General features: G+C 40.4%; 1 protein-coding gene across 8 annotated transcripts in view; it reads left to right on the top strand.

Annotated features, from left to right (window-relative positions):
* LOC137301486 (neural cell adhesion molecule 1-like) overlaps positions 1-22974 on the top strand; it is a 441173-nt gene that overhangs the window by 241226 nt on the left and 176973 nt on the right. For all 8 annotated transcript variants that reach the window (XM_067971002.1, XM_067970999.1, XM_067970998.1 and 5 more), the window contains exon 2: positions 16302-16376. In XM_067971002.1, coding sequence (XP_067827103.1) covers positions 16302-16376 — 75 coding nt within the window. The remainder of the gene's footprint in view (positions 1-16301; positions 16377-22974) is intronic.

Genomic DNA, 22974 nt, shown 5'->3' with positions numbered 1-22974 from the left:
CATAAAACAGATCCACAGTGAAAGGACAAACACCCTCAGAAGCCCAGTACATATATATAAAAAAAATCAGACTCTTGGCTGAGATTTTGAAGCTGTAATTTCATCTCTGGTTGCAGATGACCATTATAAATTAATTGAATTTTGCTCTGATTGGGTGATGTGATCTTAACCCTTTGATGAGATTACTTTCTAATATTCATTATCTATGTAATGAACTCCTTTTTCTGAAAACAGAGTCACAGAGAAACTAAGTATTGATCTTGCTGTGTTTTCTAATGAGATAATGTTCCAAATATCAGGTTTCTGTTGGAGCAATCAGAAGTTCCCAAGTAACTAAAACTACAGAACAATACTTTTTGTAACAAATAGAGCAGTGTAATTTCTCAGTAGTTCACTGGAAATTAATTTCCTGTAATTTTTGCAATATTATCATAAATAGTCTATAAATAATGCTCCTATAAAGTGTTTGAGTCTCTTTCTCTCACTCTTGCCCTGCCTCTCGCAAGATTGCGGTGCGTGCACGTGCACACGTGTGTACCAGAGTTTTACATGTGTTAAGGTGAAGTTGGTACAGAGCAAAGCAACCTGATTGGCTCAAATCTCCCATTTACTAAGAAATATCTTTGAAATCATTTACTCACTTCCTCTTTTCTTTTCCCTCCACTAAAATGTAGCTGCTTTTGTGATGGTTCCCAATTGTTGATCAGTTAAATCTTCTAAACTGCCTTCAGCAGCTGTATTATTTCCTCATCCACCTGCTGTTTGTCCCTAAAAATTCAATATATATATATAGCATAATCGAATTTAAAAAATTGAATAATTCTTTAAAAAAATCCCATAATATATCTATAAAGTTATTTGTTAACTGTTAGAAATATTTCAAAGATATATAAAATAACTAAACAAAATAAATTATATTAATTATGTATAACATGTTAGAATTAATTGTCTGAATTTGTCTCTTACCAGTGAAGAATGTCAGAAATCTGGATATATTCTATGTACGATTTTCCATCATCAGCACAAAATTGTCTCATCTATATGTCCCTGTGCCCTGTTCATCCCCATCCCTTGCTGACTCCCAACTCTAGCTCCATGTTTCAGCCCCAGCTTCTTCTCCATCCTAGGTCCCAGCCCTCCCCCCACCTTCCTGCAACTTCTTAGCTTGAATCCCTCACTCTCTCTCAACCTTCAGTTTTTCTATCACCTGTACTTTTTTGAAAATGAGGACAGGGATTTTAAAATTGGCATGCTGCGGAATGAGAAGCTCAGGAAGGATCGGGAGATAGATGAGTCGAATTTTACGTGGGACAAGATGCAGGCAGCGAAGTTCTGAATGAGTGGGAGTTTATGTAGTGTAGAGATGAGGAGGCCAGCAAGAAGGCAGTTGGAAATTTTGAGTTTGGAAGTGACACAGGCAGTAAGTGGGAGGTAGGGTAAGAGACTATATCTCTGAGGTAGAAGTAGGCAGTCCAGGACTGGATACAAGATTTCAACTTAAGGATCGAGCCGGACACGAGGATTGTGCACTATCAGGTTGAACTTGAGTTGCCGGGGCGGGGCGGGGGGGGGGGGGGTGTCTAGAAAGACGGATGAGATCACAGGCTATGGCATGGAGTTTTTAGTGGAGTCAAACAGGATATTTTCAGTCTTGCCAGCATAATAAATAGCTTTCATAATAAATTTACTTCATTTAAGAATGGTAATGTAGTGGAAGCTGCAAATCTCTCCATTTATTAACTGAAGATTTAGCTCTGAAACTCCATTCTAGTTTACTTATTGTTCCAAGTATTTGAGTGCCCCTAGTTTGGAGTCTCTTGACCTTGATATTATTTTAATGAACTGTGATCTTACTTCCCTTGCTGGATGCTTCGAGGATTGGCAACAAAATCTCAAAGCTGAAAACATCAGCTTCATAGCACCTAGCTAACAGTGATCATAACGTGATTCAATTCGATATTAGGTTTGAGAGGGAGAAGGGTGGGTCACGAACCAAAGTTTTAAGTTTCGGTACGGGTGACTTTAGGATGAGGCAGAAATTGACCACAGTAGACTGGGCAGAACTGTCAACAGATAAAACTACAGCTGAACAATGGGAGGTGTTCAAAGGAGTATTTGGTACAATACAAGACCTGTACATACGCCTAAAGGCAAGAGCTCCACAACCTTGGTCAACAGTAGAGATGAGAGACACATTTGTGTACAATTTTTTCTTTTTTTTATATGATAATACAAACACCTCTCATCTGATTTTCTTGCCCTTTTTGGGTCATGCAATAATTGCAGCCAAGAGGCTGGAAGAACATTTTTCTCTCAAACCTCCATCAGTGCCACTTTAAGCTTGGCTGCTCAGAGTCAAGTGACAGCGCTTCCCCAGTGGATCAGCAATGGCTCAGCATGTTTATCCATTGAGTAGCGGAGGCACACAAGAGTGTCGCAGGTCAGTGCTTTGGTAACTGATCTCAGCTGTGTAGTGGCAGGGGTGCTACGATTGACCTCCAATATCCCTGGATAATGGTGTGAGAAATCAATCGGGCCTCCCACTGCTGATCGCTATCCAGCAACTCCTGCTGGAAGTGCTCACGTGTGGGGGCAGGATTGGATCTTGCTACGATGCACCCTGAGATTGAATAGCCCATCGATATTCAGAATCGAGGCATGCACATCAATAATAACCACTTGGATATGGATGACAAGGCTCGTAGAACCACGTATTAGAAAGGAATCAACACCTTCAGTAGAAGAGAGCAAGAGAGAAAATAGTTGAGGAAAAAAGAGAGAAACAAATTGGTACATTTTGCAAATAAATGTAAATAATAAATGAGTAAATTATACTCCAGAAACCTCTTCCCGGCCACCCCACCCCTCCACTTAACCAACCTTAAGCATTCTAGCTGATGATTTTCAGAAGTGCCAGTACTTCCTTACTGACTCCCTTTTCACTACCAAATTTGTAGCCCCAAAAGACAGGGTTTCCAGACACTGGTCAGAGATAGTTACTTTGAGATGCATCTTTACAAAAGGGTGGATCTTTACTGAAGTTTCAGACTGTGAGAATGAACCAAGAATTTGTTTATATCAGTTGTATCTAAATGATATGCATACTATAGATCTGGTTCTTTCTTTGCTACTCTTTTGCTTTGAATGAGATCACTGTCCTCATATTCAGTCTTTTGAGTTCTGTGGAAAATCTCACAGAGTGAAACTGTATTAATCATAAAGAGGGCTCTGTGCCCCTTGTTAAGGGTTAGCAACTGAAGGCAATGCCAAGAGCAAAAGAGTTTGTGGGAATGTAAAATGGTCAAAAATACAATGGGGCTTTTTCACATTTGAACAAAACTGAATTTCCTTTTCCAGTGACTTTAGAAAAGTGGAAGATAGTTGTGTTGGAAGTGTGTCTGCAACTCACTCAAAACCAGTTCAGTGCTTCTTTCTTCCTTGTTGTTTTGTGCTCGCTCACTTCCTCATGAGCTCCTGCCGCAACGTGACCTGTTTCATGTCCTTGGGTAGGACACTGTTCTGCAGCCTAACCTACAATCAGCATGAATACTGCTCCGTTTTGCCTGATGAGGCACTCATAAATGGAAGGAGAGAAGAAAATTATTTTTCTTCGAAAACCACACTACCTTCACAAGCCACCTCCTCACATACAAATAAAAATTAACATTCGCCCTGAATTTCCTCGCTGTCAGTTATGCTGTAGTTTTGCCAGAAAGCTATGCCATTCACCAGCAGAGAAAGTTACACACAAGTTTCCTGGGATAAGCTACTTCAAATATTTTTCATGCATCCCTGGTGGAATTTGAGTGCAGAATCCGTGTAAACTGTCGACCTCTTCTCCCCCCCCATTTAAAACACGCTGCTGACTCCCAGGAAGGTAAGCAGCCGACAAGTGGTTTTGTTGACAATTTCCACTATATCACTTGACAGCATCTCTCACCCACAGCATTAGTCCAGATTGACACCATCGTGAGCACTTGGGTGCCTGCTGTGTTCATCGGACACCATGCCAGGACATCAGGTAGAAGAAGCACAACCACTTCTCTAATTAAGATCTCCCAACCGTTCTGACTGAGATCTCACAACACTTTCCCTTTCCTCCTTGCCTACCACCACAGCCTTTACCCTCTTAAAGCACCATACACGACTAAACCTTCATACTACTCACTGGGTAAGGGCGCCTACAACTCCCCTAATATACACCATCTATCTTGTTCAACTTCAAAACACCTTCCTCCATTCTAACATCCTCACACCCCACATCTCTTACTTCACATCTCCCATCAAAGTTGCCACACACTCACCATTTGCCCTCAGAGATTGGTGAAGGGGGCTGTAAGACAGAAAGTAATGAGGCCTTTGTGCATGTGCTTTCAGAGTGCTGCCATGCACAAGCCCCATTAATTAAATTTGAAATGTTTAAGTTAAAAGAAAAATCAGGCAGCTCATTGGCCTCCTATTTCTCCTGCCCTCGAGGCCTGTCACAGTAACTTTCCACCCCGAGACTGGTGCAACTGTCCACCAGAGATTTGTGAGCCTGCCTCCCATATTTTAAAAACCCTATGGCTGTAAAATGTCTGTGATCAGGGGAGCACCTTGGGAGTGGACAAAAGTTCCATCCTACCACAGATATGCCCCAAATAATGTGGCCTGGAGAACCTGGGCTGCCATGTCTGGATATTCTGTAAATTGCTGGTTGCGTGATACTGGAATTTGCTTTCAAACAGAACACCTGTGAAAACAGCACCTAATGAGTTCAGAGACAGACCATACATTGCGTTGAAAGGATATTTAAAGTTATCCCTTGTTTAGTTTAGTGCAACAAAAGAATGATTAACGAGGAATTTTTTTCCAATGCTTCCATGCGAAGCTGCTGTCAAATTCAATCTCTTTGGAGCTGAAGAAATTTATAGTCGTTTGCTCACAGTACTGCTAATGAGGGCAGATACAGCCTGCACTGTGGCAACTCGAAAACACACTGGTACCACATACCCATCTATTTTACCTTTAGCTTTAACCGCATTCAATTAATTGGAAGAAATTTATTTTGGTTTTCTAACTTTAACAAAAGATTTATGTATACATGCATCAAGAGTGATAAAATAAGACAAATTGTAAAGTATGATAGAGCTCAGATTTTTGGGGTAAAAGTTTTATTTCATTCCTCCCCCTTTCATTTTAGTCACTCCCTTAAAGGACCTTTCCTGGTTCTAGTGAAGGGCCCCATCTGATATATGAAGCTCTCTCTTTCAGGAGCTGATTGACTTAATGTGCATTTCCATCATTCTGTAGGTTTCCTTTATTTAACACTCGCATTCACTAACAATAAATTCAGAAGTGTGAATAAAGAAGGTGTTTATGGCCAGAGAACTCCCAATATATAGTTGCATTTACTGATGCTGTGCTCCCTATGTATTCAGGAAAAAAAGGCCATGATATGTCACTCTTCTGCTCAGTTTGCCTTTTCATCCTCTGGGCCCTAAGTTCTGGAATTCCCTCCCTAAGCCTCTCTACCTCTCCTCCTTTAAGACGCTCCTGAAAACCTACCTCTTTGAGCAAGCTTTTGGTCATCTGTTGTAAGATCCCCTTATGTGGCTCGGTGTGAAATTTTGTTTGATAACGCTGCTGTGAAGCACCTTGGGATGATTTACTACGTTAAAGGTGCTAGCTATATAAATGCAAGTTGTTGTTGTTTAGTCTCAGGGCTGAATGTGGGCAATGTACTCAGATCATCACAATACATTTGTAATGCACAGAAGTTGGCAATTCAATTTACCTGTGCCTCAGATTTCTATTAGTATACAGTGCAATTATAAGTGAGGAAGAGGTGGGAATCGAGCCTACCGACCCATGCTAATAGTTCCATTAGTTGCTGAGTTATCCTGGCAGCTGGGACATGAGCACTCTTCTTTTGTTCTTTAAAATCTCTTTAAACTGCTCAATTAGCTTTAATGGGATAAGATGTGCTTTTGTGATTATCGAAGAGTATAGACCTATACCACAGTGTCATCAACTATTTTTGCAAGGCTATCACCATTTGAAATTGCAAAACTGTTGTCTATTAGCATTTTATCTGTCTGACATTAAAATGCTCCCTAGAAATTTACAAAATGGATCAAAAAGAAAATGAATATACAAGACGATAGCTGCTACCTCAAACAGATGATATTCTGAAATCAGGCTATAAAGGTCCTGGATTTTAAATTAGTGTGAAAGGATTTTTTAATGTTCACAAAATAGACACACACACACACACACACACACACACACACACACACACACACACCATATATATATAATATATGCATATATATATTTGTGTATCATCAATCTACTGATGTGCTGCCATCAAATGCACCTTGTGGTTGGTTAAAAAACTGCAAGAGGACTGCTTTCATTAACTAAGAAATTGAGAATATTAATTGTAGCAACTAAAATATTAACTGATTAACAGCTCATCTAACCAACTGCATGTTTTATTATATTCCTTATTCAAAATGTTAATACTAAGCATTTGAACATTTTCCAAAGGATTGAATTATTGGGACCATTTCCACTGTAGCAGAAGACATTGAATTATGAGAAGTTTTGATAGAGTAAATAGAGAAAGACAATTTCCTTTGGTTGCAGGGTCAGTGACAAAGGACCATCAATTTAAGACCATTTCATCTTTTAAGGGAGAAATGTATAAACAAATGAAGCAAAAGAAGATACAGGACTATGGAGCGCATGCAAGCAGTGGGATTCGTTCTGGATTGTTCCAACAAGCAGCTGACACAGGCATGATGGGCTGAATGGCCACCTTCTGTGTTGTAAGCTTCTGTGGCTCTGAGATCTATTATTCAGACAAAAGGCATGTGAACCTGTTCCTCTTGGTTATTACTTGTGATCAGCAATATGGCCATTTTATTGTTGGAAATGATTTCCTGTACCATAAATGTCACAGCAAGCTTTCTACAATTTCCATGGTTTTTTCCCCCCCAGTAATAATAATTATAAAAGAGAAATGAAATACAGCACTATGGAGACCTGCAGCATAAACCTACCTCGATTTGTATTGGGCTGTGTATGTGCACACTGGAACAAATTAGTACAGTTATCAGCCACTGGTGTTTTAGAAAACATGACAGCAAAAAGAGAGACTGAAAATAAACAGGGCTCTGACCATTCCATAACACAGAACAAATCTGCCCTTCACCCTTATCAAAGCAGTTCTGAGTTTTGAGAGAAAAGGACTCTGATCAGACAGGAATTGCCCAGACCTGCTAACTGTTTCTTCATACACAACAATCCCATTTTAAAAAGAATACTTTAAATGAAGACATGAATATTTTCACATTCTGTTTAATTTTCTTTTTCATGGAATTTAGAAGTCTCATGTCTGGAGCTAAAATATGACATTTGTTCCTGTTCATTGTGTAACTGCCATGGGGAAGATATCCTCTGTATACTGTGTGTAAGGAAAATCATAACATTCTACATAAACTGGTTTAAGATTTTGTTACACATAGCACACTGAGGTATTCTTCCCCCTATGTTTTTAGTGGTCATAAACATCTTGTGAAGCTAACAAAAAATATATTTCATTATATATAACTAAAGGTGAAGCAATTAACTCTAACTTTATTTATCTTAAAAACATTTGTTAGCTTACTGTTGCTTGAATGCTTGCAGTACAAGCTTGGCAACTGTTGTAAGCATTGTTGTTGTCCATAACACATACGACTCAATTTTTCCTCCCTCATGTTTTAATGGAGGTGTTAACCTATTTAAAATAAATAGGTTAACACCTCTAAAAATAGCAGAGAGGAATTTGAAATGAATGCACTAAATATTTGTACACTAACGTTGCTGATTAATTTTCAGGCTACAGCTACTAAAACCTTAGAATTTCTGTGCATTATTCCCCAGTTCTGTTTTCAATTTATAAATGTGATTTAAAGCAATTATTATAATATAGCTGCAACAACAAAAATGGTCAATCAGCTCAGCAGTTGAAGTCACCTACAAGTAGAAATGTTAATTAGCATGTAGAACAAGACGATAACAGCAACTAGTTCTCCTTTTTGCTTTTTAATAATTTATTTAGTTTGTTGTTCTTCAAAAGTGCATTATCAAAGACAAAACATCGTATGTGAAAACCTTGCATCACATGCTGTTGAAGGCCACAGGAAAGTAATGTTTCACAATTATGTTGGATGGTGACAGAGTTTGCAAAAAAACAACTGACAGCCCAGGGCTTCAATTACCATTACAGTACAACTCAGTTTTGGGGATTAGATTCAAGATTTTAGTAAACTTGAGAATGAGATCCAGAGATCGATGAGTGTATAAGGAGAGGCCAAATTCAAACTCTGTACCTAGATGTTTGAGATTTAAAATTACAGTGCTGGGAGTGGAAAAGGTTCACTACTATATTATATTGGCATTACCTGAGAAATATCCTAATTCTGCACAGAGACGCTGAAATTCAGAATGAAAAATGTTTATATCTGGAAACCCATAGCTCTCATGCTCTAAATAACAGTTACTCATTGGATCCACAGTGCTACAATGTATTGCTGCAATGATGCAGTGTGTCATGGAGTGGTAGGACTTGGGGTTATACCTGAAAATCCCCACATCCAAATCATGGATGTACACAGTGAACCCTCTGGGACACCGTTACCTACTTCCACCCATTCAAACAGCCCTTAGCTCCTGCTGTCTATTTTCTCCCCTCTAAATAGTTTTTAATTGAATTTGCTATCCGTCCTCTAATTCCATACCCCTTAATCTTCTCCAATATTTTCCTGTGTGATGCTTTGTCATAGGCTTTCTGAAAGTTCATGTACAAAATATTCTGAAATTGGAAGCCATACACTGTGATTTAAAAAAATTGCATTGATTTTTTTTTTAAATAGACATATATTTGAGGATAAGGCCAATTTGGAACTTAGCCTGGAATATTTCTTGAAAACGTGATTATCCATTAAATATTATAAATAATATTGAATGGAGTTTGGGTTCTTTTGCCTCCAAACTTGGGTTGAATCCAGTCCAGATTAATGGGATAAAAGCCTCCTCTCTCTTGACTATAAGGGTCCTTAGTGAAATAAGTTTGGAGCCTTCTCAACCCAGTTCCTGGTTGGCGCAAACCTATAGCACAAAACAGTTGATAATTTAATACAATTTTGCAATCTCAGTCAGATCAGGATTTTTCCTATAATACACAATGAATCAGTGAGCATATTATCACACATCCATTGACTGACACCTGCTGCCAAAAATAAAGTGCCTTCCACAGACAGCAACAATGGGTCAGGCTTGATTTGTATTATTTAAAACATATACATATGTACTTATCTAGCTTTAATATATTAAAGATTTTACATTAAGCAATCAGACACATACAAGTAACTCATTTCATTTTTGTGAAAGAAATAATCTAAATTGCTTAATTAATTTTTTGATATTTAATCCAGTTTTGATTTGTTTTATTATTTAACAATAGAATAACACTTTCAGAATGAATTATGTGAGAAATTTAAGATAGATTAGGCAGCAAACTGAATAAGTATATATAACGCACACATTGGTCGATCTCACGTAGCATTGCACATGACCAAGTGCAGAATTCAGGTGAAGTGGGCCTGGAGGCGAGGAATGATTGGACCATGGCTTTCAGACATTGTTCAGTCAGCATTTTAAAGTCATATGTTCTGTCCTTATTTTTTGTACAATATGTTTATTTTATAATTATTTAAAATATCAAAACCTACAACAGTTTGGGAGGCAGAGAAGTATAGTTGGTTGGAGCTTAGGAGTTTCTCTGCAGTACAGGCCCTAAAACTGAGGGATGTAAAACTGAGGTGGTCCTGTGAGACCACTGGCAGGAGGGTGTAATTACGACATGATGAGTTTACAAGGACAGTTTCCATATGATGATATTTCGGAACTGTGGTACAGGTCAGCGCAACAGCACATAGTCTTCCCTTCAGAAGATCCTGTTTTTTACTTTATATATCCAACTGCTTTCTCCCCTTCCCCAGAGGTGGGAGGAGCCACACTTCCATCTTCCAACAGCTAATCAGGATCGTTACGGTGGATGTGTAGGAAAGTAGAGATGAGGAAATGATTGGAGAGAGCCCTGTCAGTGAACACTCGGACTGTGTGTGATGACCAAGTTGATGGGGTGGACCTGTCTGCAGGAGAAAATTTGCAAAATCACCAAAAAAAAAGGCTGAAGCAAGTAATTAGAATTGAAAAATTGCTGCATATAATGTAAACAAAAATGAAAGTAAGGAAGTACAGACATAGAGAAACAGATGCTAGATAAACAACAGTCAAATGAAAACAAAAATGAAAAAGCACAGAATATATGTTATAGGTAGAAAACAACACTACCCTCTTGAGAGCAAATCAAACTGTGTTCTTGAGATGATACTTTGCGTCTACAAACTGGAAGAATTCATAATCAATAAATGAAAGCATACCATCTTAATTCTAAAGTCTCCTTCAGAAAACTTGTAAATTCTTCAAAACACAGTGGTTAAATAAGAGGTATCATCTATTGTGAACTGTTATTGATGGAGTCTCTTGTCAAATCAGTTGCTGATGGGCAAAGCCCAATCTTGGATGCATGAATGCGGTTGCACGCATGCATTGAAAGCCAGATGAGGCAGATAGATGAGTTGCCTTGTGTGACAGGCGCTTGGCAGCCAGATCTCGAAACCTCACAGCCTCAAATGCATTCAAACTGACCTGGCAGATGTAACACCTGGTCGTGGTCTGTCAATGGCTGTGTCTTCCCAGGTGTCGGAGTTAATATTGCAAGATTTTAAGGTGGCTTTTAGTACTTCTTTAAAGTGTTTCATCTGCCCACCTCTGTTGCGGTATCTGGACTGAAGCTTGCCATAGAAGACAGGGAACTGTTATTAGCAGTGTGGCAATTTCTATTTATTTAGGAATTCTGAAATTGTTTGACATAAAGGCAGTCACAAATATAAAATTGCCTGGTTTTAGCAAAATAAACTATTAATTATTCCGCTGGTTCCCTGTCTGAATTGTTAGAACAATATGCAGTGCCCTCCTCTCCGATCTCCACCCTCCACAGACTCAAACTCGTCCTAAACTCTACCACATGGCTCCTGTCTTGCATTAATCTCTGCTCACTCATCACCCGCGACCTGGCTGACTTTCACTGGGTGACAAGAAGCCAGTGTATCAAATTTAAAATTGCCATTCTTAACTACAAACCTTTTGATGGCTTCACCCACCTGACTTATGCAACCTTCACCAGTTTTAAGCTTCCTACCATGTCCTCTGAGTCTGGCCTTATGTGGTGTATCCCCTCTTTCTGGTCCACCATTAAGCCCTCTTTGCAAAATACTTGTGCTTCCTTCTTAAACCTCTCCATCCACCATTTAAAACCTTCTCTTCAACCAAGCTTTTGGTCACCTCTACTAACTCTCTCCTAAAGGCTTGTTCCTTCCTTCCTCTGTGAAATATCTTGGGATTTTTTTCCTATTTTTAAAAGCACTATATAAATCTAAGCTGTCTCTGGATTCTTCAATTTCAACTGTGAGTGTGGTTTTGTTTGGTATAATAAGATGAGGGGTTGCTGTACCTGTTGTCACTTGGCCAAGGCTAAAATGGGGCAAGCAAACAGGAAGAGAGTGTTATGTTTAACTGACTAATAAATTCCAAATTACATTATATTGCAATAATTGGATAGAAAAAAAAAGGTCTGCAAAAGATGGTGTTGCTGATTTGGTCCAACCTTTTTTTAAACTCATTGAAAATTATGTGGTTGATTACAATTAAAGAAATAATGCAGGGAACTGGAAAATGCAATTGTTATCTGCTGTACATTTTTGAATGTCAAGTAACCTGGAAATTACTGAGTAATGTTATCATATAAATGTTTAACAAACGCATATGAAATTCCCCTCTCCACTATCTTAAGAGGTGTTAAGTATTCTCATGATAATGTCGCTCATAATTTCTAGGCAGTTGTCTCTATGGACTTTCAAATGTTATTAAATTTGTGAATGAAAGCAGTGAACAAATTTTCAGTGATTAGTATTATTAAGTTTCTGCTTGTTTTTGTAGACCTACTTGGAAACAGTATGGAAATACACAGCAGCAATTGTACCTTACAGGCAATGTGTAATATTAATCTTTTTGTCATTCTACATATATATTTTTATTTGAACAAGTGTTCATGACCCAGCACAGCTAATATAATTTCAGATGTAGTTAGTTTTTACTGTTAATAGACCACTTTATGAAATATCCTGACGACTGAAGCAAAATGATAACCTGAAATTACAATGAATTGCTAAGAATTCTTTTTTTTTCCAAGTTAGATTTGGGATCAGTAGATTGTTGATTCCTAATTGCTATCTTACCCTCTGTGAGTAGAACTTAATTACAGTACTTAGCTGCTGAAAGTAGCTGCCCTGCAGATAAATGAGATCAGAGACCGAGTCCTTTCATTGCACAGGTCGAACTGACAGTCACTACAGCAACCAGCAGCACAGAAGAATCGCTTTACCCAAGGGAGAATGTACACAGGCCCTCATTACACATTCCCTGTACTGTTTCTCAGAAGTAAAGGCGTCATACCTGTCCCTGTTGCCTTGGTTAAAAAGCCAGTATGATGAAATGAAAGCAGAAGACATTTTATACATCATTGAAAGGAGCAATATCCCTTCAGTCTGCCTAAGCAGGCTGAATGGTATTTGAATCTGTACATCTGAACTGTATGCTTCATAAATAGATTCAGCTGAGCAACCCTAAGACTCTTTATGCTTCAGCTGTGCTCTGCCAGCTTTATTCAGAATATTAAGACAGATTTAATGATTTTAAAAAATCATATTTAATTGAAAAAGATATTTTGAGAATGTTTAAAACAAAAAAGATAAAGGTTGCTGAGCCTCACACTACATGTACTCCAGGCTGTGTAATGGATGTTTTTAACATCATCTGCCCTGAGTTGTCTTAAAATTTTACATTTGGTTCATCAGTAAATAGATTATCAGGTTTGATCACAGTGTCTCCTCAATATCAAGCCTAGCCTCCTACCCGGAAAGAAACGGCATTAAATGAAAGGAACCAAACCAAAATAATTATATTTGAAATAAAGATCCTTAATCACTTCTATATGAAGCTTATCTCGAGTAACACAAAAGTTAAGCACCAGGATGTTAAAATAGAATATGATCGGTCTTTTGCTGAATGTAATAATAGCAGAATTATGCTTTATAAATCATTTTTATATCCCTTACTATTGGTTTGCCATCTTCACACAATGGTGCTTCACCGAGAAGGGGAGTGATGTAGCTGCCAGATGCTTGCTGTCCAGATCATTAAGGGTCACTATTTGCTGCACTTGTGCTCTTGTTACGGGCTTCATTTTAGCACCCGCGATCGGGTGCGTTCCTGGCGGGGAGGGGGCTCTGAAAATCGGGGAATCCTGGAGCGGGTCGGGAGCCCGGCTCCAACCCGCTCACTTCCGGGTTCCCCACAGACGCGCCGACGTGCGCGCGCAGCCCCTGCGTGTGGGACTCCTGCAGGCAATTAAAGCCGGTGGGGTGCCACTTGAAAGTATTTATTGTGCTATTTCAGGTCATTAACTGACCTGATTAAGGGAATATGTGAGGAGGGGTGGGATTTTATAGACAACTGGGACTGTTTCCCACACTGGGGGAAACACTCCCAGTTGAAATGGACGTGTTGCAGCTGTCAGCCTGTGGCAGCTGCAAAGGTCCATTTGACAGGTGCGGGGGGAGAGACCCTCACTTGTTGCAGGAGGCCAGTCTGTCACTTGGGACAAAGTTTGGCCTCCACCATCCTCCTCCTGACAAGAAAATTCACCAACTTGCACACTTACCCCGGGGTCCAGAGACATGTACCTACCTTGCGGACCCCCTCAGATATACATCTTCCTGATGGGGGCCGCCGTAGCTGCAGTCATGACCTCCTCGGAGGGCGAACAGCATCACCAGCCTCGCCGGCCACGCCGTCCACCTCTGACACGTGGAGCTCCACAAAAGAGTGCTGTGACACATCCACCTGCACAGCAGGAGGGAGTGCGACCGCAGAGAGAGATGCATCGCACAGGGCACTACCCTCGCCACAGGGTCCACAGACCGAGGCTCAGCTTCCTGGACCTTTCTGAGCAGCAGTGCACACGGAGGCTGAGAGTCACTCGACATGTAGTCGTGGACATCTGCAGCCTCCTTCGTGCCGAGCTGCTCCCGGTTGGCCCGAGCACCATCTTCTTACCTGTCGCTGTCAAAGTCACCACTGCCCTCAACAACTTCTCCTCCGCATCCTTCCAGGGTGGCACCGGGGACATCGCCGACGTCTCTCGGTCGTCTGCACAAAAGAGCCCTGCAAATACACCTACACCACTCTGCAGTGACACAATGGGTGTCATCAGTTGTGGGTCTTCATTGTGATCCTCAGGAAAGGGCATTATTGCACAAACCAGACAAGATTCGCAAAGACGTGGCAGTAGTGGTGACAGTATAATATGTAATGTGAGTTGGTCAGAAATTCAATATAAGTAAAAACCATGACAAACCCTCAAACACCCTTGTGCATCCCCTTCATGCTCATGACACGTTTGCCTTACGCTGCCTACTGCACATATGTGATGCATGCCCTGTGGCTGCAGCACAGGTAGTGGCAGGTTGAGTGAGGCTGACTGTGAAAGAGATGCACGAGAGGGTGAGTATGAGATAGAGCCATGAGATTGTATGAGGATTGGGTTGAGTGGTAGTGGCGGGATGAGTGCTGGCGAGGTGAGTAAGTGCAGGTAAGATGAGGATGAGGTTTGAGTGGGTATGAGGGTTGATGTGACAGAGTAGTGTTGGCAGTGCAGAAGGAGATGTGGGGTGGGGGCAGTGATGTGGCAGATGGAGTGTAGGGGAATGAGTAAGTGTACTCACTTTGGCTGACCTACTTAGGTCATTGGAGCGCCTCCTGCACTGTATGCAGGTGGGCGATATGTTGGTGCAGGTGACCTCCTCTGCCACCTCGAGCCAGGTCTTCCTGGTGGCAGAGGCAGGCCGCTTCCTCCCGCCCGCCGGGGGGGAAGATCTCTGTCCTCCCCCTCCTCCTCACCCCATCTAATGATACCTGGAGTGAGGCATCATTAAACTGGGAGCAGCCTTCCCCCTGGGCTGCTCCATGCTGTAATTTTTGCTATTTGTTGCAGCATCTGTCAGTGGAGGACTGCCCCTTTAAATAGAGCTCCTCCAGCTGACAGAGCTTACTGCGCATGCGCAGCTCAGCAGTGGAGAACCCGGAAGACCAGGTAAGTGGATCCAATTAGGCTGCGATCGCGTGGGGGGCAAACTGATTTCGCCTGGCACATTACCCACATGCCCAATAGCTACCCCGCCGCGAACCCACAGCCCTGGTAACATCGAGCCCTACAGAGCGGGATTGCAGAGGTTTGCCAGTAAATCCCCAACCCATCTTTTCGACCTGGCAATAGTAAGTGGGAGGGAAGTATACATCATTTGGAATTTCAACAGGAGTACTCTGGTGGGAGATCAATCCCAGATATTGTTAAAAATAGCCATTTATGCCCTTTCTCCAGAACTTTTGTCAATCTTCGGATGAAGTTTTGGAGGCGATCCGAGGAATCCTATGGAATTTCAGGGCAAATATGTAGTAAGTGGGGGAAAAAAATTCCTTTGTGAAGAGCATCTTTACATAACATCTATAACATGATGCACTAATTCTGTTAATTGTAGAAATAATTAGTTTTTATTTCAAATGTGCAACATATCAAATCTATGGGCTGTGAAATTACCTGTCACACCAATGGAATAAAATTTGAAATACTAAGGAACGTCTTTTTAAGTTGAACATAGATGTATACATTTGTTGACCCCATGCCCCATGTATGGGATCAAGCTTGAAGGGAGCATAGATCAGAGATGAGCCCTTTAAATGTTGTAGCCCTATAAAGACCATCAGGCTGTTTACAGTGGTTTCTATTTTTTTTTGCCCTTCTGAAGAGTTGCATTTGCTCATTATAGTGGTAGTTTATGTATTTATGTGTCTGTTTCCTTATAAAACTGATAGCCTTCATGTCATACTGGTATGTTAATTCATGTGTCTAGCTTTTGGCCTTCCATTTACCATGATGCTTCTGATGCCGTCTTTCTATGCTAAAGGCACCACGTAAATTCTAGTTGTCGTGGGTGTGTGTTCACACGTCACACTAGTAGTTTGTGCATGCCCATGTGTCACACTGGTCGTCTCAGTACTTGCTCATTGGTCTCTTTTTTTTCTTTCAGCTGCACTGCAAGTTGATATCATGCCACCCCAAGGAGAGGTCAGTGTGGGAGAGTCCAAATTTTTTCTATGCACAGGTAAGTTATCTAAGGCATATCAATTACTTACAGTAAGGTTAGCAAAACAAACACTGTGCAATGTATAGCACACAATAACAAGTAAAAAGATAATTATAACTGCATAGATACTATCTACAGTGGCAAAAATCAGGTACAGCAGCTGATCAAAAAATCTAGGCAACATTCCTCCTGGACAGTGAGGTGACAGATTGGGAAGCACCACCAAATTTACAATAATGCAAGGTGAGACCTGTCCTGCTTCACTGAGTGAACCATCCACTCTTTTGTTTGATGCTACTTTTTGACACATACTATGTGTCTGACTGATTTTTTTACCAACACAGGGCTACTTGGTTTACCAGAAGGTGAGACATCCTCTGTGCACTCTGTGTAACTACATCTTAAAATTTTTCTAAAGAATGGGTTTATAATTTTGCTGCAAATAATGCACAGTGAAACTGTTCCCTCTGTGAATCTTAATGCATGCCATGTGCTGTCTATAATAACAAGGCAGTTTATCAGCACTTGTTCATCACAGTGTATGTGCTATAGATTGACGGACAGCACTAGTATCGTCACTAACCAGCTCAGTGTAATTCCAGTGTAGAGATATTGATTATAGTGCTACATTGCCCTACTGGTTCGATACACTGACACACTACAGTGTTTTATCATGACCACAAGATAGATTAAGGTGAAGAAGGTAGTTCAGCCCATTTGATCTTCTCCTTCCAGAATACTAACCTTACTCTCTTCCACAGCTGTGTTCTAAATGTTACTTAAATTAATCCATTGCCCTGGCCCCAACCACTCTTCCTGACAACCCATTGCTGCAATTGATCATCCTTTGTAAATGAATGCTTCCTGATCTCTCTCTCAAATTTGCCCTGCACACTTGAAACTGTGTTCTCATCCTACTGCCCTGTCATACCTCAAAAGTTCTGTTTTGGGTTTATTTTCTCTCTCCTATTAAGCAACTTGTGTACTTCTACAAGGTTCTTTCTGAGATGTCGCTTTTCAAGACTGGAGAGCTGAAGCTTATCAAGTTATTCTTAATGGTACTTTCCTCCAACATCACGGATATATCTCAGTGTTCTTCTTTGCGCTCTTTAGGGCAGAGGGGGCGCCGTGTCTGAACAAATGTCAGTTGGGTGCAATAAATAAACGGCTGAACCTGCACCCAGGAATGGTTGCAGTCTAGTGTAGGGTGAACCTTGTTGCTGTTTTCATATACAGTAATAATGGTACTAGTGTCAAATTGGTACCCTTAGTGTAACCACAGGTAAGGTTCAGGGAGAAGATAATTAGGGCATAATAAAACATATGCTGTCAGTGGGCACTGTGTCCGGTCTTTAGGGCTCGTATTCCAATGGTGGCGGTTGCCAGGGACAAGCTGGAGGTCGAACCGGAGTGTGCAGATCCATGCGGCCAGGACTCGAGAGGCCAAACCACCTCTTCTTTCTCCTCCGAGGGGGTGACAGCAGCAACGGGTAGGACAACAGTCACAAACCGAGGCACCCGCAAAGGAAAGGCTGGGATCGTGTGAACGCTGCCAGAGAGGTGCAGGAAGCAGCAATGTTACTGCTGGTCATTGTCTACTTGCTGTTGCACTGGAACCTCATCCAGCTCTTGCTGCAGCAGCTGGTGGTGGGGCCCACTCACCACAAGTATGGTTTCAGTGTGCGCAGAACAAAGTAATAATTAACATCAGCAAATGTCTTGGGCACCGGTAGATCTAGGGCTTAGATTCTAGGCCATGTCTTGATGATTGTTATTGCAGGCATCGGTTACTTTTACTAATAATGCCTGTTTTATTATGCCCTAATTATCTTCTCCCTGAACCTTACCTGTGATTACACTAAGGGTACCAATTTGACACAAGTACCATTATTACTGTATATGATGTTAGCCAGAAAAATGAAATCTCCTTGTTCTGTACAAAAATGGGCAGAACTTTCAACTTCGGCAAGGCGCAAAATGGACGGTAGCCGATTGGTGGCCCGTTATACATCCTGGCCCAATATTCCTTACCATTGAAGTCAGTGGAGAGGCATATTGGACCGTGTGTAAAATGGGAGGACAATCCGCTACTGCCCGTTTTATGCCCCCTTTCCCTGAAGTTCTGTCCACTGTTTTAGAAACGGGGGCACGCATGGGACATGAATCTCAAAAGGGGGACTCCGCAAAAAAAGTTTGGGAACCGCTGCTCTAGGGCTCAGATGACCCCGTTATGACTTAACCATCTTTGGGAAACATTACAGCATGCAAATTACTAATGTTTGTGATATTGTGTATAATCTCCCAGTAGCACAGCAGCTGAAGTATTCCTGTGTCACTGACTCTGCCACATGATATAAACTCAAGGGCCTAAAAATTGGTTGGCGCCTGAATTCGGGCATGAACCCAGCAGAGGCAGCCACCACCGCGTCTAAACTGGTGCGCATGAGGACCATGTGAAATTGGTCCTCTTGCATCATCAGGACATGACCAGCATGCTGGGGGGAGTCAATCGTGCCTCAGAAGGCACTTCGTTTGGTCGCGAAGAGGAGCAAAGTCAGCCAATGGCGACGCCGGCTCGAGTCGGAGCGGGGGAGAGGAAATCAGAAGGGGGGCAAGTGGACTGAAATTTCATTCCTGGCTTCACGTTCAGGAAGGTAAAACATTTTTTAATAACCTTTTTTGTGGCAGCCTCCAGTGGTCCCTCTGAGGACTGCTGGTTTGGTTACTTTAGGCCCAAGAAAACAAACCACAAGCTGCGATCAGGCACGATCCAATATGGGAAAGGGGCCGGACATTTGGCTCTGTGTTTGCATTGGGAATGGGCCTCGTGCTGGATTCAGGCATGCACCTTGGACGATTCCGGGGTGCCCTTACCACTTTGGCATACAATGCTCTTCTGGCGTGGAATGAATATATGCCATAATGGACCCTTCAGCACCTCTCTTGATCAAAAAAAATCAGGCGCTGCACGATCCAATTTCTAGGCCAAAGACTTTCTCCATAACTACTATTGTGCTGCTTCATCCTGTCACATGACTTGGTTTTCAGAAGACTGTGGTTGAGGACATTTGCATTCCAAAATATATATAAAATGTATATCATATGTATTACATACAGCCCCTACTTCTGATAAGTGTCACACTTACTTTCCATTACACTTTAGCTTTCACACTTCAAACTTCCACATTTTACCAAATTCTCTGACCACTCACTGTGAGCAAACCCATGGGAAATCGGCTAGTAATAAATTGGAAGTTTTGCACCATAGCAAGTATTTCCTGTAAGTGTAACACTTACTTCCTGCAATTGCTACAGTTCTTCCTGTCACTCTTTTGTCACTCTTATCGATTGCTCGTCATCATAGCCAAGTATGCTCTAATGCAACCAAATGTATTTTACTTGCATTGACTGATCCTGACACATGATTCACTCCTAGCCCTGGTCTTCGTAAAGTCCGTCTCAAGTTTCAACTTACCATTAGGTACACCAAACCAATGGGAACTAAGCTGTTGAGTTGAAAATAATCTTATTACGTTCAATAATTTCATCAAGATCAAATAAAATTAATTTATTTAAAAAATAGTTGCTACGGCCCTTGGGTCCTTCGACCATACTCTGTGGTCCCAACCTCTCTTATCTCACTTATTGTGGCCCATGACCACTACTTGTGTAGCTCGTGGATCTTTAAACCCACTACACTTCCCCTACGGTTGTAGTCTTTTTTCAACACACTTAATACAACCCACACCGACTTCCCATGTTGTCCTGATCATTTTTAACTCCTTTCCTTTACTTGCATCAATTTCCTCTGTGCTCGAGTTGCTTTTTATTGAATTCATAGATCAGTCACACTGCCTCTAATAGGTGTTACCAGCGGTATAACTTATTGCATTTTGATTTTACAGATAAGCAATACCACCAAAAATATAAAGATGAAGGATACGTTTAGAGAAACTCCACAAGAAAATTCACAGCAAAATGTCCAGTAACAGACATTTCCCACAACATCTACAGCAACCTAAATGACACTAAAGGAAAGCGGACAATAACAGATAAAACTCAGATTATCAATCATAGAATTAGACCAAAAGCACAATAATATAAATAGAATCAAGGGTCTAAAAGCAAGTAAAACAAATAACACACATCGGCAATCAGAAAGAGAAAAAAATAACTTGCTTAGGGCAAAATACAGACATCTCACCAAACAGAGAACTAATAGGGTACATAAAAAAGCAGAAACATTCATCATTCAACCAACAAAAAATCAGCAAATTCTTCAATTTCTTCCAACAACACTATCAGATCAACTCGTTTTAAAATTAAGCTTAATATTTTTCTCCTTGAGCAGCACTGAGTGATATATAATAGTTTCGTTGGACTGAGTTGTGGACCATGACACGCTTCTTGGATTCATATGATGTTCACAAATAGCTCAAGCTTCACTATTGTAGTTTATAATGTCATTTTGATCCCAAGATTATGTTAGAAGCTTATATCACAGTACAATCATATTGTTTTATGTGGATCACTTTACTTGAATGAACAGATCTTTGCTCAAAACTACAAACTTTTAAGCTTATACAGAATATCATAGCCTGTAGAGAAATTGAGGATTTATATTGGTAGTTTTAATACTGTTTGATGCAATCCAGATTTTACACACTTAACAGAACCAAATGTTCAAACCCTAGGCTGGTCTATTCTTCATAACCTACAGGGAAGACGACCCAGCAAAGAGCAGGCTGTTCTTGAACACGATTCTATTCCTGAAATGATTTATCTTTCACACAGGCAAAAATAGGAATGAAGTGTCACGCATGATATTTAGCACTTAATCATAAAGCGCATGTGACATTCTAGCACATCGCTATTCCACACACGTGTCAATACTCTGCAAAGGAATTCAGAGCTATAGCATAAACCAAGTATCTCACTTGGGTTGGTAATTTACTGGCACTTTGATAGTCATGCAAGACTATAATTCATGAGTTATGGATCATTTGCACTCATCAAGGAATATTCAATGTTTTAGAGGTTTCCTCTGCATCTTCGACTAATGAGAACCCAAAGAAGACATTTTCTCTCTTTCTCCTCTTCTGTCTCCATCTGTTGTAATTTGATTTCCGTTTGTGCTTTTAAGTCCTGGGCAAGATCACAACACAGTGCTGTACTGTGATATAATGTGAGATTACAGTTCCTTGCTTCATTGATATCACAATATATCTCCCACATTGAACCAGATGTAATGACTGATTCACATCAAAAACACAAACTTCAGAATTCTGAAAATCACATTATAGAGGAGATTTTCTGCTTTGGCATTCCTGACACATGCTGGGAGTGCATCATATCAAGTGCACCTCCAACCTGTGATTTTTCCGGTCACTAAAATTAATGGGTCGAAAATCCTGGGCTGGGGATGCACAGTTTCCTGATATGCACTCCTAGCCAGGTGTGCTGCAGTGGAGAATCTCCCTTTATATAGCTGCTATTGACAGTACATGTAATTAGATTTAATATAAACAATCAGATTGGCCATGGGAGATTTTAGTTTAATTTATTTTTGACCCAGTAGTGAAATTTAGAAGAGGTTTGTTTTCTTCAAATATGGAGTTCAAGATTTGGTACATAAACATGCTGAGAATTATGTTTATTCAATATGGGATGAATTAAATTAGGCACAACAGAACTACAGTTTAAAAATGACTGCCAAATTTCAACTGACAAGCTTGTTTATGATTGAACAAAGTCTATGTTAGATGTTCAGCAACTTAATTAGAAAGAAAATAAAGTGATTTTTGCACATTAAATGAAATCATTAAATCAGAGAGATTGCTTATTCATTTAGAGATTTTTAGACTGAATGTTAGATGGTTATTGATGAAAAGATCTTAATTTGGACATCACCTTCTCCAAATGTCCGAGTTCACTCGTGCATATTATGCTTCAGAGGCGATTTTGCACCAAAATTATAACATTTTTAAAATTTACTTTATTTGGTGAGTACACAGCAAATTATTTTGCTGTATTTTTGAATGTATCTAATTTTAATTTACAATATTCATCAGCATAATGTATTTTTCAAATGCTTTATGACAGAATCTATAGACATATTTTGAAAATTAAAAGACCAGTTATTATGGGTGACAACAGCTAATGGACCTCTTTCTCCAGAAGGCACTGACTAGGCCAATGACACAACAACTAGTACGTTCTACCTTGAGGAACTGTCTGATTGTAATTAGAGGTTCTGCAGGACTTAGTGTAAGATTCTGTGCTTTCTTCCGTTGACTAACAAATATATAATAATTGGTATTCTCTTGGTTACTTAACCTTTGTTTAACAATTTGCTTCAGAGTTTGCATAATGCTGTGGACCCCTGCTGCACCGCTGGCTGATATAATACCATTGGTCATAGTGCGATTTGCGTCGGATGTTTCGATCTTTTGATCTTCACTGTCAGAAGCTTGGCGATAGATGATCAAAGGACAACTTTTGCACCAACTACTAGTGTAAGACCAAATAGGGTGTCTTTAGGCTTTAGTATTTCAGATTTCCAACTTAACAAAAGATAAAAGGAGCACACTGAACAGTGATACAGAATTTCATTAAT

The sequence above is a fragment of the Heptranchias perlo genome, chromosome 33, assembly GCF_035084215.1.
Source record: "Heptranchias perlo isolate sHepPer1 chromosome 33, sHepPer1.hap1, whole genome shotgun sequence".
NCBI lineage: Eukaryota > Metazoa > Chordata > Chondrichthyes > Hexanchiformes > Hexanchidae > Heptranchias > Heptranchias perlo.
The sequence above is the reverse complement of the archived record's forward strand: the minus strand, read 5'-3'. Positions and strand labels throughout refer to the sequence as shown.